This window comes from Mesoplodon bidens (genome assembly GCF_964165515.1).
Source record: "Mesoplodon bidens genome assembly, chromosome: 2".
Lineage (NCBI taxonomy): Eukaryota > Metazoa > Chordata > Mammalia > Artiodactyla > Ziphiidae > Mesoplodon > Mesoplodon bidens.
Genome location: NC_138177.1, coordinates 80,408,530 through 80,430,484, shown reverse-complemented (window position 1 = coordinate 80,430,484; position 21,955 = coordinate 80,408,530). Strand labels below are relative to the sequence as shown.

The window sequence follows — 21,955 nt, the reverse complement described above, 5'->3', positions numbered from 1 at the left end:
GCCTGTGCTCCACAACGGGAGAGGCCACAACAGTGAGAGGTCTGTGTACCGCAAAAAAAAAAAAAAAGAATGCCTTTAATGGGCTCTTTAGCAGAGTGGACATGGCTGAGGAGAGAATCTCTGAGTGTGAAGATATGTCAATAGTAACTTCCAAAACTAAAAAACAAAGATAAAAAATATGGGAAGAATAAACAGGACAGAATATCCCCGAATTGTGGTACAACTATAAATGGTGTATTATATGAGTAATGCAAATATGAGAGAGAGAAGGAAGAGAGAAAGGAAGAGAAGAAATATTTGAAGCAATAATGATGAAGGATTTCCCCCAAATTAATGTCAGACACCAAACCCCAGTTCCAGGAAGGTCAGAGAACACCAAGCAGGCATATTATCTTCAAATTACAGAAAATCAAAGATTAAAAGAAAAGTCTTGACCGAAGCCAGAGAGGAAAAAAAGCACACTACCTATAGAGGAGCAGAGATAAGAATTACATCCTTCTCAGAAACCATGTAAGCAAGAAGAGAGTGGAGTGAAATATTCAAGGTGTTGAGAGAAAAAAAGAACACCAACATAGAATTCTGTATTCTGTGAAATTGCCTTTTTAAACTGAAGAGAAATAAAGACTTTCTTAGACAAACAAAAATTGAGAGCATTTGTTATCAGTAACCCTACGCTGCAAGAAATGTTGAAAAAGCTCCTCAGGGGGCTTCCCTGGTGGCGCAGTGGTTGAGAGTCCGCCTGCCGATGCAGGGGACGTGGGTTTGTGCCCCGATCCGGGAAGATCCCACATGCCGCGGAGCAGCTGGGCCCGTGAGCCATGGCCACTGAGCCTGCGTGTCCAGAGCCTGTGCTCCGCAACAGGAGAGGCCACAACAGTGAGAGGCCCATGTACCGCAAAAAAAAAAAAAAGAGTGTAGCATTGTGAAAGAATAGATAAATAGATCCATGGAAGATAATAGAGAGCCCAGATGTCCTTTAGTAGGTGAATGGATAAAGTGTGGTATACCCACACAGTGTAATATTTCTCAAAGCTAAAGAGAAATGAGCTACCAAGCCATGAAAAGACATGGAGCAACCTTAAATGCGTAGTACTAATTGAAAGAAGCCAATCTGAAAAGGTAAATACTGTATGATTCCAACATATGACCTTCTGGAAAAGGCAAAACTATGGACACAGTAAAAAGATCAGTGGTTGCTAGGGTTTAGGAATGAGAAAGGGATGACCAGGTGGAGCACAGAGGACTTTTAGGGCAGTGAAGCTATTCTACGTGGTACTGTAATAGTAGATACACATCATTATGCATTTGTCATAACCCATAGAATGTACAACACCAAAAGTGAACTCTAATGTAATCTATGCACATTGAGTGATAACTCTACATGCAGGTCCATGATTGTAACAAACGTACCACTCTGGTGCAGGATGTTGATAGTTGGGGAGGCTGTGGGTGTGTGTATATGAAAACACTTTGTACTTTCTGTTTGATTTTGCTGTAAAACTAAAACCGCTCTAAAAATAAAGCTTATTTTATGTGTACAGGCATACCATCCTGAACACACCTGATCTCCTCTAAAAATACAGTTTATTTTAAAAATTAAAGGAGATAATACATGTAGGTTCTGCAGGCAAGGAGCTTAGAAGTTGCCATTCCATCCTAACAACAGGTAAAAAAGCTGAACAGACTGAAAAATCAACAACTCTTCCTGGATCCATAAAAGATGGGAGGACACAGTGCAAATTGCTAACCCTAAGATTGGAGAGACAGACAGGAAGATAGAGGGAGTCCCATTAGTGTGGGAAATCATGCCCTCTATTCGTTTGCCTACCCTTGGCCTTTGTGAGTTTTCCTGATAGAGCATATTATTCAACCCATGCTGAGGAGTTCTCCCCAAACTCTGATGCCAACTGGTGGTGACCCAGATGGGCTCCATTTATATAACATGCCCTGACCTTCCCCCAACATGTAGACAATCCAGTTGTCCCAGTGCCATTGGTTTAAAGACTACACTTTTCCCCAACTGAAGTTACTCGGCATCTTTGTCAAAATCAATTGACCATCAGAATTAGACCATTAACTCACACCACATGCAAAAATTCCCTCAAAATGGACCATAGACCTAAATGGAAGGGCTAAAACTACATACTTCTTAGAAGAAAACACAGGTTAAAATCTTCCTGACCTTGAGTCAGACAGAAACATGAGTGGTAAAAGAAAAAAAATTGAAAAATGGGACTTCGTCAAAATTTAAAATATTTGTTCTTCAAAAGACATTATCAATAAAATGAAAAGATAAGTTACAGACTGGGAAAATATTTTCAAATCATATATCTATTAAAGAACTTGTATCTAGAATATAAAATACAAATCAACAACAAGACAATAAGTTATCCAATTTAAAAATGGACAAAAGATGCACATAGATATTTCACCTAAAAGGTATGGGAATGTTTAATAAGCATATGAAAAGATGCTTACATCATTAGTTATTAGAGAAATGCAAATCAAAACCATGATGAGACACCACTTCTTACTCCCTAAGATGGTTATAATTTAAAAAATACACAATGTCAATTGGAGAATATGAAGAAACAACAATGTGGAAAAACTGAAATGTCACTCACTCATTAGTGGTAGGAAGTGCAGCCACTTTGGAAAACTGTTTGGCAACTTCTTAAGTTAAAGATAAATTTACCATATGACCCAACAATTGCACTCCTCACTATCTACCCAAAAGAAATGAAAGTATCCACACAAACACTTGTATGTGAATGTTCATAACAGTTCTATCCATAATAGTGCAAGAAGTGGAAACATTCCAACTATCAAATGGTCAATGAATAAACAAAATATGGGATATCCATACAATGAAATAGTATTCAACACCTAAAAGGAATGAAATACATACTACAACACAGATGAGCCTCAAAAATATATTATGGTACCACAATGTTCATTGCAGCTCTATTTACAATAGCCAGGACATGGAAGCAACCTAAGTGTCCATCAACAGATGAATGGATAAAGATGTGGCACATATATACAATGGAATATTACTCAGCCATAAAAAGAAAGGTAACTGAGTTATTTGTAGTGAGGTGGATGGACCTAGAGTGTGTCATACAGAGTGAAGTAAGTCAGAAAGAGAAAAACAAATACCATATGCTAACACATATATATGGAATCTAAAAAAAAAAAAAGGTTCTGAAGAACCTAGGGGCAGGACAGGAATAAAGATGTAGCGAATGGACTTGAGGGCACGGGGAGGGGTAAGGGTAAGCTGGGACGAAGTGAGAGAGTGGCATGGACATATATACACTACCAAATGTAAAATAGATAGCTAGTGGGAAGCAGCCACATAGCACAGGGAGATCAGCTTGGTGCTTTATGACCACTTAGAGGGGTGGGATAGGGAGGGTGGGAGGGAGACCCAAGAGGGAGGGGATATGGGGATATATGTATACATATAGTTGATTCACTTTGTTATACAGCAGAAACTAACACACCATTGTAAAGCAATTATACTCCGATAAAAATTATTACAAGATAATGGCTATAATTCCCTGTGCTGTACCATATATCCTTGTTGCTTATCTGTTTTATATATAAAAAAAGTATATTATGGTAAGTAAAAGAAGCCAGACACAAAAGACCATATATTGTATGATTCTATCTATATAATGTCCAGAAAAGGCCAATCTATAGAGTCGGAAAGTCAATTAAAAGTTGCCCAGAGGGCTTCCCTGGTGGCGCAGTTGTTGAGAGTCCGCCTGCCGATGCAGGGGACATGGGTTCGTGCCCCGGTCCGGGAAGATCCCACATGCCGCGGAGCGGCTGGGCCCGTGAGCCATGGCCACTGAGCCTGTGCATACGGAGCCTGTGCTCCGCAAAACGGGAGAGGCCACAACAGTGAGAGGCCCATGTACCGCAAAATAAATAAATAAATTAAAAAAAATTTTTTAAATAAATAAAAGTTGCCCAGAGCTGGGGAGTGGGAATGAGGAGTGGCTGCTAATGGGCACAAGAGATCTTTTGGGGGAGATAGAAATGTTCCAAAACAGGACAATGGTGATGGTTATACAAGTCCATAATTTTACTTAAAATAGTTGAATTGTATACTTAAAACAAGTTAATTTTATGGCATGTAAATTATATCTCAGTAAAGATGTTTGGAAATAAAAGAAAGGTTATGTTGTGGTCCCCATCTGCCTTCCCCTTTATTTTATGTCTCACTGTATGTAGAGTTTACTGGTTCCACTCAGAGATGCTGAACTCTTGTTCTGTTGGCTCTTTGACTGAAGGCAATTCCCAGAGAGATACTAGCTGAAATCTACCAGCCTCCAACACTCCCAGCAGCTGGGGGAATGAGTACAAACGCCAGCCTCCAAGAGGACAGGGGATGTATATGGTTCACTTACAGCATTGCTAGAGCAGGCAAAGCTGTATGATGCACTTTGGTGGCCTCAGATAGGCTCTACGGGTCTCAGCAAGACAAGGGCCTTTAGTTAGTGCTGATAGCTTCAGGGAACAAGATGCTATAACTCAGTGACTAGGGTCAACCTTTCCTAAGCAAGTGTGTTTGAGGCATTGGGAGTCAGGTCCCTAGTGGGAAGAGGAGAATGTCTATAACATGGGGAGAGGGAGAGACCTGGAGTAGGGGGTCAAACTCACTCTTTGTAAAGCATTACTCCCAACAACTGATGGAAACGTGAAAAATTCTTTTCAAAAGCATGCGGGATTTCACCAAGATAGACCATTTTTGCTGGACCATGAAACAAGTTTCAATAAATATCTAAAAATCAAAGTTAAACAGAGTATATGCTCTGGACACAATAGTATTATATTAGAAATTGATAACAATAAGATACCTAAAAAATCCCCAATTTTAGAAATTAAACAACATGCTCTGAGTAACTCACACATCAAAGAAGAAATCACAGGTAAGTTAGAAAAATATTTTTACCTGAATGATGACAAAAATCTAATACATCAAAACTGTTGGATGCAGCTAATACAATGCTTAGGGGGAAATTTGCAGCTTTAAATGCAAATGCACATTGTCAAAGAGAAGAAATCAAGTATCCAATCTTTGACCATAAGAAACTTGAAAAAGAAGTGTAAATTAAACCCAGAGTAAATATAAGCAAGCAAATAATTAAAACAAAAAAAAAACTGATGAAAGCAAATGGATAGACAGTAAAGGAATACAATAGTAAAGTTTTCTGTATTCAGTGTACAAAAGTTAATTTTAAATGGATTCTATATTTAAATATATACCCAGAACCATAAATTTAGAAGAAAAATTAGGAGAGTACCTATCCACTAAATATCAGAGTGTAGTTGTTTCTGGGGTAGATTGGAAGGATGGGAATTGACTGGAAAGGGGTAGGAAGGAGTTTTCTGCAGGGAAGAAAATGTTCTATATTTTGTTTTGGGTGGTTTCTTACATAGGTGTACATAATTGTAACGGTTCATTGAACTAACACTTAAGATCTGGATATTTTAACACACGTAAATTACACCTCAATTTTTTGACAGTATCTTGCAAAGCTTATGGCGATGGTATTTGGGCATCTCTGGGCACAGGCTTCTGAAGCATATAGGCATCTTCAGTTCAAGAATCTACTGAGAGTGGTTTTGCAACCAAAATCTGGAGTGAGTGCAAACATTCATAATAAAAGCTACTGTGGCCCACAGCTACAGATCTCTACTGTTGGAGGACAGAGGGAAGAAAAAGTGCCCACAGAACTGAGAAGACATCTTGAGAAGGAAAAATGAGGCAGGCAGCTCCATGCAATCAATGGATCAGTTTATTAGATTGTAACTTACAGAGTAGGGTTTGGTAAACAATGATCCAGAGGCATTCACAGCTGCACTCAGCACTGCTGAGGGCCATCAGGACAATTTTATAACTAACCTAGGGTATGAGGGTCAGCGCTTGGAAGCAGGACATGCATTCCTACATTAATATTTATGAAGGGGTAACTAGTCTCATGGGCACCGAGAATACGTCAGCAAAGGTTTTCATCATTGTTTGGGGACTAACAGAGCATAGAGGCCACCTGGCTCTAATAGTTATTAAACAAAATCTATTAATATCTATTACAAAGCCATTGACGACAGAGAAGTAATTCACTGCACAGTTCTGAGTAGGGTCAGTGAAAGGACAGGAAAAACTGTAAGGGACCAAGATGGTGTTAGTTAAGCTAACAGCCATACACCTACTCTCGTTGTACAGGCCCTAGAACTAGGTGGTTATCACCAGATAGCTTCCCTTCAATGGTGCTCTTCCTCCAGAAACCCAGAACTCTCCAGGGGGAAATCGAAATTGAGGCTCCAGATATATTGGGTGGGAAAGAAAATTGCCTTCCATAGTGAAGGCACACTCCACCGCCCCGCCCCACCCAGATGTATTTACTGCACAAGGCAGCAATTCACACTGTGCTGGGAGATTTCTCCTGGTCTAGCTTAAGTTTACAGACTGTGAATCCCAGACAGTGGACACTGACCTCCACGAGTCCTGTTGAGGGTAGAACCAAGAATCTTTATCACACTGTGGCCTTGAAGCTTGCTTTCTCTTCTTGTGCTTTGGAGGAATGAGAGATACAAGTTAAAAGTTCACCACTTTTTGATGAAGTGACCAGGGGTGAGCAATGAGTATGGAGTAAGAGTTCAAGGTGAAGTGGGCTGAGTCAGAGGCAACAGCACATAAAGCTCCCTCCAGTCCTGTCTTTGGGAGATAAGGAGACCAGAACCCAGCTCTTTCATCTGGCTTGCAACAATCTAACAGGTTAGAGCTTTTTCATTTTCTTTCAGCTACTCCTGGGAGGGGGTGCATGGGGTTTTTGCAAAAATGGCGTAGAAGGAACACAGTGGGTTTTTATGAGCATGTAATCACTTGACATTTCTTTTAGGCTCTCTCCTGTGTCATCCTCTCATCCAAACTGCTCCCCAGTGTTTTCTGGTTCCTGGCAAGTGTTTCTCGTTGCCCAGGTTTGGCCATGGCAGGATGGAGCTGCCTTGTGACAGGAGGAGGAGGGTTTCTGGGTCAGAGGATCATCCACTTGTTGGTAGAGGAGAAGGAGCTGCAGGAGATCCGGGTGCTGGACAAAGTCTTCAGACCAGAAGTTCGGGAGGAATTTTCTAGTAAGTGAACTTGAGTCGTGGGTGTGTAACTCCATTTTAAACCCTGCATAGGTGTGGGGAAGGGGTTCTTGTCGAGCAATTTAAGGAAAGTTGTAGTCAAATCAAGGCTAATCCCATGTTATCAGGAAGGAGATTACAGATGGGGTAATACCATGGTGTAATCACAGATGGTGTCAGTAGATGATTCTGGTCCTGACCCAGGATTAGAGAGGGTGGCTGTAGACCAGCCAGTTCAGCCTCTGTTCTTCTCATCCAGAAAATCATGTTTCAGTTTTCTCCCTTGTCAACAAGTCTTCAATGTTCTGATGACTTGTCACTTTCTATGTACCATCTGCAAAGGGTGAGCAAGTGCCATTAACCTGGAGACCCCACCAGTGGGTCCCCGCCCCTCTTGATTGCTCTGGTCTTTCTGTGGCTTCACTGAGCATCTCCAGTGAAGGTGAAATAGAAGGAAGAGAAGGTGAAGTGAGTGTGTGTGTGTGTGTGTGTGTGTGAGAGAGAGAGAATTAGAGACGGAGCAGGAGAGAGGGGAGTGCAGGGCATGCACAGGCCTGCAGCAAGGGAGCCAGAAACAGAACAAGAGGCAGCATGAGTGCGGACACCCCTTGCGTGGATTCCCTGTACATCTCTTTTTATCATTCGCCTCTCTCCTCATCACCACAAGGAAGTGACTGCAGAATCTGCTGAAGCACCTCACGTCTCTCTTTCCAGATTGCTGCCCATGGTGCCAATGCAAAAGCTTGATATATAGTGTATTTTCCAACCTGTTTCGCCCCCCCAGATCCTCAAAATAACCCTGTGAGGAAGGTAGGAGAGGGGTAACACCCATCCGGACAATGAGGAAATTGAGGTCCACAAAGGTAAAGTGACTTGCTACCCGGATTAATGGGTAGCAGAGCTTAGACTAGAGCTCCAATCACACGGCCCTAGGGCTGACTCTTGGCAAAGTGAATCTTCAGTTTCTGCCATTCCCCCCTATGCACTCCCAAACCAATTCCCTGTCCTCCTCCCCAGCCCCAGTGGACTGGCTGTCTACATGCAGGCCCTGGCTGCCCAGAGGACCCCTCTCCCCACACAAGGCCCCCCCTCCCCAGCCCACTCTCCTGGCCCCTGCCTATCACTCTGTTCTCCTTTCCTCCCCCCTGACCTCTGCAAACATCCTATTTCCTCTATCCTCTGTTTCAACAGCGTCTCTGATTTAAAAAAAAAAAAATTCACAACTGATCAACATCAACCATTTGTAATCCCTACATCTCAGCAATATTTGCAGTCTGACAACTTATGCCCAGAGAGGGCAATGCTCAACCTAAGAGGAACATCTTCCCAATGTGAATAAGTCAGGCGCTGTCATGGGTGGGCAGGGGCCTCTGTCAGGATAATAACAGAGACCGCTCACAGTGTTCCTTCTGTGCCAGGCACTGTGCTAAGTGTTTTATGTGTGTCAACTCATTGGTTCCTCATCACAATCCTCTGGGATGGGTAACAGCGTCCTCCTTTCTTTAAAGATGAGAATACAAGCACAGAAGAATCCAGTCCATTCAGACTGCTGCGACAAAATACCACAGGCTGGGTAGCTTATAATCAGAAATGTATTGCTCACAGTTCTGGAGTCTGGAAGTCCAAAATCAAGGCAGGGTCAAGTCCTGGTGAGAGTTCTCTTCCGGGTTCATAGCCTACACCTTCTCACATGGTGGAAGGGGCGAGGGATCTCTCTGGGGTCTCTTCTATAAGAACACTAATCCCATTGGTGAGGGCTCCACCCTCATGACCTAATCACCACCCAGACATCCCCCCAACTCCTAACACCATCACATTGGCATTAGGATTTCAACAAATGGATTTGAGGGGACACAAATATGCAGACGTTGCAGAGGTTAATTAACTTGTTCAAGGTCCCCCACCTGGAAAATGGCAAAGCTGGATTTGAACCCAGGCGGTCTGGCTGCAGCGTCTGTGCTCTTAACCACTAGTTTGTCTAGTAGCTTCTTTCTGGGCCTCCCTCCAATCCAGTTCACACCAGGTAAGCAGCTGCATATTCAGTCTATGCAGAACACTGGCCAAGTCCGCAGAGCCTTGGAGGAGGAAGCTAGGGCTCCACCGCCGAGGCATACACAGCGCCCTCTGCTGTTCTCTCTGCAGCCCTGCATACTAATGGGTAAGAGGTCTTTCCTCCCTTGGCCTTGGGCGTCAGGGCATAACAATTCCTTTGAGCCAGTCTGCTGAAGTTAGCCTTGAAAGAGAGGCAGAGTAAGGGAGGGGCAGGGCAGACGTGGGAACACAATCAGAAAATTCCACTCTGTGGCTAATTCCTCTGCCTTTCTCTCACTTCGTGGCCTTTTTGGAGTGGAAGCATTGGGGCGGAGCTAATTTTGCAGAGGCTTAAGGAGAGCAGGCTTAAGGTTCTTCCAAGTTGTAACCCAAGGAGGAAATTCTGCAGCCCTGAATTTTTCACTCTGAATTTCTCTCTCACTGTTCTCTGCCGTCCATTGCCAATTTCATTTCAATTGACGTCCTTACTCTGCCCCAGAAAAGTGCCAGTCCTGTGTGTGGGTGACGGGAGAGCAAGCAAGGCTTGAAGCCGGGGCGGGGGTGGGGTGGGGGTGGGGGAGGGGGGCAGGCTAGAGTCTATTCATTAGAAGTGTGACTTGGACGTTTCCTCACCCTCTCTGAGCCTCGGTTTCCTCGCCTGTAAAGTGGAAATCAGAATCCCTATCTCATGAGATAGCTGTGAAAGGAAATCAGAAAGCTGAAAGTCGTGTGCAAAATAAAAAGCACAAAATAAGTGCAGGGTATTTATCCAAACTGCATGTAGCGTGGCATTTATGTCGTGGGCTAATCTGAGGTGATGATGTTACCAGCAGTGCACAGTAGCGCCACTTCCCGCGGGCTTCAGAGGAGCCAGAGACCCTGATGTTGTCTCTGCAACCCTTCGCTAGATGGCCGGAATGTTAGTCCCTCGGTGGCTGGCTCATTTTCAGCATTGATATCTGCTTTTGATGATATCTAATAAGAGCTCTTTCCGTTAAATCCATCCTTCGGGCCCACCCTAAATTCCTGTTAATAAGCGCCACTATCCTACTGATCACTCAAGTGGGAAAAACTCAGGCTGCCTTTGACTCTTCCTCCCAGCCCATCACCAGTAAGAACCAGGACCTGGCAAGGTAAGGTCTGAAAGTCGGACCTTGTGTACCTCTCCCCTTCTCTGCTTCCATTCCTGGATGCCCGGTTCCAGTCTTCCCCATGTGAACTGTGGTACAGATGGTGTGATTAATCCCTCAATCACCTTGCTTTCTCTTATATCCACTAGACTGATCCACTTTATAATACTGCAGCCAGGGTTCGCTTCCTACAGCACAACTCTGTTTACATTTCTCCTTTAATTCAAAACCTACACCGGATTCCCCATTCCCTACCAAATTAAATGCAAATTCTCTCCTTAATGAATTTTATAAACTCCCCAGGAGTCTCTTTAACAATTTTGTGTTCCAGGAACTCTTGACCCCTCACTGCTCAAACTCTCTTTTTTAGAATGAGATGGGATGGAAAGAGATGTTTGCTCTTTCCCAAGACATGGTACACATGCTGATTTCTGTGCCCTTGTTGACTTGGTCCTTCCATGGGATGTTCCCCCCTCCCCACTCCTCATTCCCCCCAATCTACCTGTCCTTAAAGACCTGGGTCATCAGGAATCTTCTAGATCCAGAAAGCCTTCCAGTGACCTGACTCCTGTTCACACAGAGCTCCAGAGCAAGATCAGGCTGACCTTGCTGGAAGGAGACATCTTGGATGAGCAGTGCCTGAAGGAAGCCTGCCGGGGCACCTCGGTGGTCATCCACACTGCCTCCATCATCGACGTCATGAACACCGTTCAGCGAGAGACCATCATGAATGTCAATGTGAAAGGTATAGGATCCTGGGGAGGAGCTGAAGGGAAGTGGGCAAGCGAGGGTCAGAAGCTGGGATAAGTGAGGAGGAGGCTGGTGGACACCTGCTGGGTGGGCACCAAGTATTTTTCCTCATCACCACCAACAGAGATTCAAGGCCATCATCCTCAGTATTTTTGATGAGGAAACTAGGGCTGAGACAGGCTAAGTGACTTGTCCAAGGCCCTCTGGGGAGGAGTGAAAGGGCTAGAATTTAAACCCACGCCTGTGTGAGTCCAAAGGCCACGAAAACCCTTCTGCTGGTCCAATCAAGTGTTGACTCAGCTCCAACCTCAAACTCTTGCTATCCAACCACCTCCTGTCTCCACTGGGCTGGAACCAGACCTTACAAGTGCTTCCTTGGTCATCATGCTAGCTTTTCTGTGTGGCTCTAAGTTGAGGGTCACCATACAGCCAAGAACTAAGAGCTCTGTAGTATGAGGTACCTCCAAGTCAGTTAGGAGTGACAGGCCACAGCTCTGGGCTGGTTTCCTTCGGGCAGGACTTCCTGCAAAGGAAGGATAATAAGGGTAAAGAGAATGCCAGAGCCCTCCTGCTCACCCCCCAGAAGGATTCCTCACAAGAGAACTAGCAAAGCTGGTTCACAGTGGTCTGGCAGTACAGAATTAGCCAGCACTTGTCTGCCTGTAATATTTTCTTAACAAGAATAATTTCCCATTATCCGTAATACCATCTCTTCAGCTCACTACCAGATCTATCATTGAAGAGTAGCTCCTAGCCAGGTGCCCAAAGTACACCCTCTTTAGATCCTCATCCCATAAGTGTTTGGTGGCTCTTTCTGAACTGTGGCTTTCCAACTTACTTTAAATCTAGACACAGTCACTCAAGGGACTAGCTTAAATCCCTTATTAGCTTGCTGTGTAGTATCTTCCCTCTGACCCCTGGAGGCCAGTCTCTCTAGGACCACAGCACCCCAGTCCATCTGCCTTCCACGCCCTGCCCACCAGAGTTAGTCTACTCAGAGACTCCTTTTCTAAAGCAACTCATTGCTTTTGCATCTCCAGCCTAAAATTGCACTGTCTCAAAAAAGACCATTTCTAGTTTCAACTTAGCCACACCCCCGGTCACCCCCATTTTGCCAGGAGAGTGCTAAGATTAACCATTCGAGTTTTCGGCCCCCCTCTCATAATTTCTACTCTCCACGGCTCCCAACAACAGGGGATTTGAAATCCCTGAGAAGTGTTAGAGGCCTCCATTGACTAAAACTAGCATCCCTGACAGGTTTAGAAAATACTTCACAATCATGGCCATTTCTCCCTCTGCAGGTAAATTAGCTCTGAATTTTCTCTGCTTCTAGATTTAATTTTTTTTAAAGGAGGCTGTCTCTCCTGAAAAGAAAATTGCACAAAGACCTTAAAAAGGATTTTTTAAAATACCACCCAAAAATGATGCTTTGCCCAGGAAATTGCTTCCTTCTTGTAAGGAAGGCGCTCTGGGTTACCTCCATGAGCTAAAATTCTTCCCAGATAAAGGGATTCTGCAAGATCCTCCCATGATAGATATTACCAGCAGAGGGTGCACTCCTTTCTGCTTCTTCCTCCGGCTCAACACACAAGGCCAGTGCTAGCTCCAGAAAGTTAAGCAAAAGGAAGCTTTGCCACCCGACTTTTCACACCTGGGTAAACAAGCCACAGCCACAATTAGCAGTGGCCTTTGTAGGAAACACACAATCAGAAACAGAGTCTGGATCTCCAGCTTCTCCCCAGAACCCACCAATCATTTGCTCAGTGACTCAAAAAAAACTCCTTGTGACAAGATTTTATTGGTCTTCAAAAAAAAAAAGGAGAAAAATACGAACAATTCAATGTGTACTTAAAAGTATATATTACCTATATACAACTCTGTGTGTGTGTGTGTGTGTGTGTGTGTGATGTGAATCCTTCAGCTGTCCTCTTTTGCCTAAGGATCAGAGCTGTCCTTATTCTAAGAGTATGGCCTCCTAATTTTTTAAGTTAAAATAGCCTATCTTTAATGAGGTGGTAGAGATGATAAATGATCATTTTAAAATCTCTTTACTCCGCAAAATATAAAGTGGCAACTCATTGTCCTTTTCTGAAATTAAAAGTACATACACTGGTCCATGAAATCCAAAAGCCTAGAAAATGCTTGCTCTCCAGAATCCAAATCTTGGCCTCTTTTCATTTTTGCTTTCATCCTGTGGCTTTAGCGTAATCTGATCTCAGCCAGAAACACAAAGGAATGCACTCCTCATGTGCAATAGCCAATTCCCTTGAGGGTTAGGGGCAGACGTGGTCCATGGCGTGGCTGGCTCTGGACTATTTCCTGACACTGACAGTGTGCTCCCCGTGGGCAGGTACCCAGCTCCTGTTGGAGACCTGTGTCCAGGCTAGTGTGCCAGTCTTCATCCATACCAGCACCATAGAGGTGGCTGGGCCCAACTCCTACAGGGAGATCATCCAGGACGGCCACGAAGAAGAGCATCTTGAAACGGCATGGTCCTCTCCATACCCATACAGCAAAAAGCTTGCCGAGAAGGCTGTGCTGGGAGCTAATGGGTGGACTCTTAAAAATGGTGGCACCTTGTACACTTGTGCCTTAAGGCCCATGTATATCTATGGGGAGGGGAGCCCATTACTTTTTGCCCACGTGGACAGTGCCCTGAAGAACAATGGCATCCTGACAAATCACTGCAAGTTCTCCAGAGTCAACCCAGTCTATGTTGGCAACGTGGCCTGGGCCCACATTCTGGCCTTGAGGGCCCTGCGGGACCCCCAAAAGGCCCCAAGCATCCAAGGACAGTTCTACTACATCTCAGACGGCACACCTCACCAAAGCTATGATGACCTCAATTACACTTTGGGCAAAGAATGGGGCCTCTGCCTGGATTCCGGGTTTAGCCTTCCTGTTTCTCTGAAGTATTGGCTTGCCTTCCTGCTGGAAATAGTGAGCTTCTTGCTCAGTCCAATTTACAAATATCGACCCCCCTTCAACTGCCACCTGGTAACCCTGTCAAATAGTGTGTTCACCTTCTCCTATAAGAAAGCTCAGCGAGAGCTGGGGTATGAGCCCCTCTTCACCTGGGAGGAAGCCAAGCAGAAAACCAAGGAGTGGGTCGGCTCCCTGGTGAAACAGCACAAGGAGACCCTGAAAACAAAGACTCACTGATCTGGGGGTGACAACGATGTGGATGTGGGTATAGTTAGGAGATGTCTGTCACGCTCTCCCCTTCCGGCTTCATACGGCAAACAACACAGGCACAAGCCTGGGTCCTCCTGCCTCCCTTTTATAAGATGACCATCTTACTGTCTTCCTCCCTCCACCAGAAGCCTTTCCCTGTCACTGGCCCAACGGGAAGCTTTCTGCCCAACCCTCCCTCCAGGGGACAGCCAGACAAGGTGATTTGCTGCAGCTGCTGGTGCCACCGTTTCAGTTGCCGATTCTGAGCTATATGGGCTTCTTTTAACTTAGAGTTTTGCCTGTTAGTTCCATTTCCTTTGTTAAATGCAAAAGCCTTTCTTTTCTTTTAAAAGTTCATATTCCTTTACACAGCTCAATGAACATAATAAACGTTTTAATGACTAATCTGGAGGAAGTTGTGGTTTATGTGATTGCACACGTTTTTATTCCCCACCCCGCCCAATCACCGTCTCCTATTTAGAAAAGTAGCTTGGGACTGGGGTGGGCAGAAGTGTTGGGAAGGGGAACCTAGGACTGACTAAGCACTTACTACGTTTCAGGCATGTATTAGATGACTGACATATATCACTTATTTAACCCTCACCAGAAACCTACGAGGTAGGGATGACTATTCCCTTTGATGAATAAGGAAACTCATTCACAGTCACACTAACTGCTATGAGACTGGGACATTTAACCCAGATGGACTGACTTGAAAGCCCTTATCCGTCCGCTGAATTGTGTAGCCTGAACTGCTCAAAATTTATAGCAAAACGGGGACGGGGTGGTGGATGGTTTGTCGGGGGTGCAGCAGAGCACTGGACATGGGGTACTGATCCCTGGGAGAGCCCAGCTCCCTTGGGTCACCTACTTCTTGCCCGGTCCTGTGCAGGAGACACCCTAGGACCAAGGACAGCCCCTTGGGGGAATCTGGGAGGTTTTCGTACCCTTGTCGGCTGGGAGGAGAGGGAGAAGCAGAGGTGCAGCCAGCCTCCACTGCCAGTGCCAGTGTCCTTGAAGGTCCCTAGAACACACTTGGATATATGTGTGCTGGCGACTCTGGCAACTCATAAGCCTATATTCCAACCTTTCAAATCACACAATGAAGCCGCACCACGGCTTCCTAGGAAAGTCAAGGGGAGAGATGCAAACTCTCCCTCTCTCTGCATGCTCTCTTCCCTCACCTTCTTAGCCTCTTTGCCCTCCCTCCATCTTCCCCTAATCACTGGCCTTCTCATCCTTCTCAATGCCCCTAAGGAAGGGAGGCCAATCGAGACATGTTTGGGGACTTAAATGATGACACATTCGTTAACTGACTGGAGGACCAACAGTCAAAAGAAACACTGCCAGGCCAACAAGGACCACGTGACCTGAAGCAGGTGAGGGGGTGGCGTGGGGCTCAATGCGGGGAGTGGGGAGCTCTCTCCTTCTAGACCAGGGTGTTGCCTGTCTTTATGAACCACGGACACAACAAGAGCCACGACCAACACCCAGATGACCTCTTACCCAGGGAATTTACGGATTATGAATTCGGTTGAATTTGATTACCACAAAGGAGGTAGTTTAAGCATTCACTCTTAAGGAGAAAGGGGAAAAACACTCTGGTCCAAATGAACAGGTCTCCATCACCTTCAAAACCCCAAGAGACAGAGGATCTGGCACCCAGGGATCAGGGTGGAGCGGCCCCAGGGGGTGAGACAAGGTGAGAGAAGAAACACCCCCTTCCTGCCTTCCTCCAGCGCACAAAACACGAAAGGCAGCATCTGCCAACCCGGTAAGGTGTGCACGCCCGCATATGTTTATACCGATAAGGAAGGAAGGAAAGGAGGGTGGTGGAATCTGGGACAAAAGTCCCCTCCGTCCGTTTTTTAGCCCAGGGAAATCCCACAGCTATAAACCCGCCAGGGCTGTTCTCCCAGGAAAGGGAAGCGGCATTGTCACCAGAGGGCAAGCGGGGGTTGGTGTGAGAGGAGAAAGAGGAGAGGGGATCTGGCCGGCTGTTGGTCTCAGCTGAATAAGCATAAAGACCTGGGAAGCTTTTGGCCACCGAAGCCCCATCCTTACTGGCACCGGGCTCAGGATGGACCGCGCGGGGCGGTCCGAGCTCGTGCACAGGGGCCAGAGGTGTAATGCAGGGAAGCACCGCACGGAGGCAGCAGAGGCCCGGAAGGAAGAAGGAAGCCCCCGCCCCCGCGCCCCCCCCGCCCCCCCCCGCCTCCACACACACCTGGGTGGCTGCTGGGAGTACAGGTGAATGAGTGAAGGAAAGCGCAGGTCAGTGCTCAGCCACCAGGTTAAGGACTGTGTATACTGACTCTGGAAAAAGGAGCTGAGCTGAAGTTACTGGGAAAAACCTCAAGGAGCAGGTGGGACCTCAGCTCGGCCTTAGAGGAGGGATGGGCCTTGGGTAGGAGAGGAGGTGGTCCAGGCAGGGGGAAGAGGCTGAGCGGGGGGTGAGGGGGGGATTGTGAAGCCAGGACAAGGGAGGACGGAGGAGGGAAGAGAGAGGGCAGGCCTGCCAGGTGAGAAGGGTTTGCCCAGGGGAAGTTAAGCAGCTGAGGCTGCCAGACTTAGCTTAGACTGCAATGGACTTGAGGAAGCAGGCCTCAGAGGGCCGAGGGAGGAAGGTAAGACAGCGGGAGGAAGGCAAGACAGAGTCAGCTGTGGTAGAAACGCCGGGGCGACTACAAAATTCTCAGTTACTTTATTAACAAACAGATCGAGAACAATGACAAAATCCAACCTCACGATTTCTCCTCTCATAAGAAAACCCAAATATCCAAGAAAGAGACAAAGTCTGGGAGCTCTGGGATTGGGACCTGCCTTCTCCCCGAGGGCCTGAATGCTTCTAGGCAGCCTGGCCCACCCCAAAATGGATGAAGCAGTTTAAGTCTATATCACACTTCACGTGTATTCTTGCTTTTTCTCCTGCAGAAATTTCAGTGTGTTTAATTCCAAGGTGCTAACCTGGATCCTGCCGGGATGGACTGTAATATATGATATATACACTTATTACCTTATTAAAATCCAAAAGAAATCTGAATTCCAAAACACATCTAGCCCCAAGGGTTTTGGATAAAAGACTGTGGACTTTTAGCAGCAGAATTATGAGCCAGGTCTTGTTCTAAATACTTTATATACTAATGAGCAATCAACACTCAAAAGTAGGTACGCTTATTATCCTAGTCTGACATATGAGCAAATGGAGGCACAGAGAGGTCCATAATTTGCTCAAGGTCATCCAGCGAGTTAGTGGTTCAGTTCCAGTAATAAAAAAGCTTTTGACTTCAAAGATTTTACATGAAGATGGCAAACGCACATGCCTGCAGGAGCCAGGCGCCATGTATAAGTGAGGCAGCCTAAGCTAAGAGGCTTTAGGGAGTGGCAGGGAGTGTGGTGTGCTGGAGAGCACATACTTCACGTCAGGGAGACGGCAGCTACAGAGTCCCTGCTGACTCATGTGAGAATATACCCCAAGTTACCAGATCTTCTGACTCTTCGAGGAAAGCAAAGCTTCCTAATTTTTATGTGAAATCTTTTGATTTCTAAATACTGTCAACTAATTCTAAATTTTAAAAACAGTGTGAAAACCAGCTCCAGGAATGGGATGGTGTGGGCTAGCACTCAGATTGCATGCGTAATAGTTTATTTCTTAAAAAATGGGCGGCAACGTATCTGAGGCAATCTGTTCATTCTTGGTGATAGGTCCCAAGTACACATGATATTATATTCTGTACTTTTCTGTATGTTTGGTATAGGCTATAATTTTTTTAAGACATTGATTTTGATTTAAAAAAAAAAAGAGCTCGAACTAACAAAACACATCTGCAGGCTGGACTGACACCTAAGGCTTCCAGTTTTCCTTCTCTGCTCCCAGTCTAGTGGGAGCAATAAAATATAAGGCATGGTAAGTTCTGTACACAGTAAAATGTACCAAGTGCTCTTAGAAAGGTGAAGTGCTTCTGGAGGGTCCCATCTGGGTAGGGGACTCAATAGAGCCCTTGCACTGGGGCCGGATGTTGACAGATGGGTAGGATTTCAATGGGCAGATATGTGGGGAAATGTATTCCAGGCAGAGGCGATGGAGTCGGGAAAGACACAGAGGTGGGAAAGGGGAGTCATTCCAGGCAACTATGAGACCAGTGTGGACAGACCAGAGAACACAGGTGCAGGAGAGAATGGAAGCTACACCTGGAAAAACATGATGGGGAAAGACCAGGGTCACCTTGGGTCACATCTGGGAGACACTCTGCCTTCCAAAGACCATTTGACATTTAACTACGTCACATGTAACATGCCTCACCTTCTCTGGAAAATTAGACTCTTTAAGAATAAGGAGCATGTTTCCATGTCCCCTGCCCCAGCGACAAATATTGGTAGTCAGGCTACAGAACTTGGAGATTATTCACTATGCAGTGGGAAACCATGGAAGATTCTCGTTTGGCTGTCCCTGGAAGGTTACTTTGGCAGCAATGTGTAGGATGGATTGGAAGAGATTAAGAGGATTCTTCAAGGATCTAGGCAAGAAATAAAGGCTTGATTTATGTAGTGTTAACAAAGAGGACACAGGGGGCAGCTGAGGCCAGCCTGAGGCAGAATGGACACTACTTCAGGCAATGCCTGAGTGTGACCACAGCACCCTATGTACCCCATGGACCCACTTTCTGAAGCCAGAAACCTGGATGTCCTTCCCCTACTCTCCCACCAGCCTATCATTCAGTCCTATCAATTTCACCTCCAAAACGCCTCCCGTATGTGTCCTCTCCTTCCCTGGTAACACAGCCTGGTTGAGGCCCTCATCACCTCTTGCCTTGCCTCCCTGCCTCAGAGGGTCACCCATGAAATTCATTCTCAGCAGTGTTGCCAGAGTTGTCCATCCAACATAAAATCTGACCATGTCACTCTCTTCCGTAAAACCATTCAGTGGAGCCCAAGGACACTTAGGATAACCCTGAGTGTCTTAGGACAACATGTAAAGCTTCTCAACAGACGGGTGGTTGCCAAGGGGGAAGGGAGACGGGGAGGGAGGGAGTGGGAAGTTGGGGTTAGCAAATGTAAGCTTTTATATAGAGAAGGGATAAACAACAAGGTCCTACTGTATAGCACAGAGAACTAGATTCAATATCCCATCATAAACCATAACGGAAAAGAATATTTTAAAAGTGAATGTATATATATATATGTGTGTGTATAACTGAATCACTTTGCTGTACAGCAGTGATTGACACAACACTGTAAATCAACTATACTTCAGTTTAAAAAAAAAGCTTCCCAAGATCTAGCCCCTGCCTACCTCACCAGACTAAATTCCCACCAATCCCTGCCCTATTTCCAGACTCTCCAACTTTATGCTCCAATAATAGGCCAATAACACTCGGAGCTGCTGGCATATATTATGCTTTTACATGCTCCTGTGCCAATGCATGGTGTTCCTTCTGCTTTGAGATTGCCCACCTCTCCTGCCACCACATCCTTCTCAACTCCTTATTCATCCTCCAGAGCTCCCCACTTTCTCACTTCTGCACCGTGTGTATATCTAATTGCTATGCATATATTCTGCCCCCCTGGCTACACGGTTATGTTCTTGAGGGCAAGAACTCACCATTTCATCTCTATGTGTCCCCAGTGCCTAGTCCTGTGCCTGACACAAAGTGGTCACACGATGGACAGACGGATGGGGGTGGTGAATAGACATACAGACAAAGCACAAACAAACAACTGAATTGCTGAGTTGGGAAACGAAGGGAATCAGGGAGGCAGAAGGAATGACAAAGCGAGAAAGAATTCAGAGATAATGTCAAGGCATCGATGAACCTGAAGAAGCTGGATCTTCACTATGAGAATCAGGAAAAAAAGGAGAAGTGACACTGGAGGTTAGGGGTAGAAAGATGACTTCATCTGCACTATATGAAGAGTGAGTGAGTGATGAGTATGCGAGCAAAGAGAAAATGAGAGGGAAAAGGCTTTTATGAAGACAAAACCTAGCTGCTAAGATTTTAAGTTTCTGGAAATTAGATACACAACCTGAAACAATGTCGTGCCCAAAGAGTTTTTATACTACAAAAATAAGGAACTCCGGGCTTCCCTGGTGGCGCAGTGGTTGAGAGTCCGCCTGCCGATACAGGGGACCCGGGTTCGTGCCCCGGTCCGGGAATATCCCACATGCCGTGGAGCGGCTGGGCCTGTGAGCCATGGCCGCTGAGCCTGCGCATCCAGAGCCTGTGCTCTCTACAACGGGAGAGGCCACAGCAGTGAGAGGCCCGCATACCGGAAAAAAAAGGAAATCCTATTTTTTTTTTTTTTTTTTGTGGTATGTGGGCCTCTCACCGTTGTGGCCTCTCCTGTTGCGGAGCACAGGCTCCGGACGCGCAGGCTCCGGACGCGCAGGCTCAGTGGCCATGGCTCACGGGCCTAGCTGCTCCGCGGCACGTGGGATCTTCCCGGACCGGGGCACGAACCCGTGTCCCCTGCATCGGCAGGCGGACTCTCAACCACTGCGCCACCAGGGAAGCCCCAGGAAATCCTATTTTTAAAAACTGAATTCAGAAGAAAATCTCCCACTCCCTTAAGTGACTCAGGGTGAGGACAACTCAATCCCTCTGGCTATAGAAAGTGCTTCTTAAAGCATCAAGTGTCTCTGGGGGAAGTTCGTGGGGAGAGCTTTTCCTTTGCCATGGCCCAAGATCCCAGGGGTCTTGAGCAGGGAATGGACTCAGTGTTTCAAGGTATGAAAGAGGCTCATTATGACAGAGTGGAGGGGGGAAGGGAGGACCAACAAAAAGTGGATTGGCCACTCTGTCCCCAAGGGCAGGGGGCCCTGGGGTCAGTTGCAAACTCTGGAACAGTCACCAGTCTGTTCTAGAAACCTGAAGCTCCCCATACGCAGTCTTTCCATAAGAAACAGAAGAACATGCACCAGTGAAGTCAGCTCTTCTTCCAAAATAGGTGCTGGTGGCAGGGGTTGGCCGCGAGGTGGGCTGCTGGCCCTCCTAGCATGGACCCTGGTCATTAAGGTAGGAATAGCCTGCTCATGGGCCAGGATCTAGATTCCTCCTCCCACCAGCCAGAGTGTGAAGTCACTGGTGTAATTGTGAGCAGGGCAGCTTCACAGGCCTGTGGCCAGTACAGTGACCCGGGGGCCCTGTGCTTGGCTTCATGCTCTGCCAGGGGGCCCACCTTTGACTTTGCATTAAGCCTTGCAAATTATGCAGCCAGCCCTGATTGGGAGCATGTCATTCAGCAGTGGGCAAAACAGCTCTTGCTTAATTGTAGGTATACAGGGGATACAAGGGAGGACCTCTATCTCCTGCAGGGGAAATCAAAGTGTTTGTGGAATTCCAATTTTAGAGCTATAAAAGGCCCTACAGGCTCCAGCTTTTAACTGTGGGCTCCTTCCCTCCCCCATTTCACAGATAAGAGAACTGAGGCCCAAGAAGTGAAGTGCCTTTGCAAGGTCACCCAACCAGTCTGTAGCAGAGTTGGGCTAGAACCCAGATCTCACCACTGTGTCGCTCAAGAACACACTGGAATCCCCATGGTAAAAAGAAGATGAAAGTTTGAAGCAGGGGCCCTGGGGCCAGGAGACTCACAGATTCTGAGGAAAATGACAGCACATCCGGGAGGGGAGTGGGGGATTGCGTTACAGCTTCCAGCACATCTCTACCCGTCGCTGGACCGCATTCCACCACAGCCGCCCCTGCCTGCAGCACATTCACAGTCCCCTGGCA

General features: G+C 46.3%; 1 protein-coding gene across 1 annotated transcript; it reads left to right on the top strand.

Annotated features, from left to right (window-relative positions):
* Positions 1–6,926: 6,926 nt before the first annotated feature.
* LOC308613122 (3 beta-hydroxysteroid dehydrogenase/Delta 5-->4-isomerase) lies at positions 6,927–14,216 on the top strand (the record flags this gene model as incomplete). Its single annotated transcript, XM_081226132.1, has 3 exons — positions 6,927–7,146; positions 10,885–11,049; positions 13,405–14,216. The coding sequence occupies exons 1-3, from the start codon at positions 7,002–7,004 to the stop codon at positions 14,214–14,216; spliced, it is 1,122 nt and encodes a 373-aa protein (XP_081082258.1). The 5' UTR covers positions 6,927–7,001.
* Positions 14,217–21,955: the final 7,739 nt, after the last annotated feature.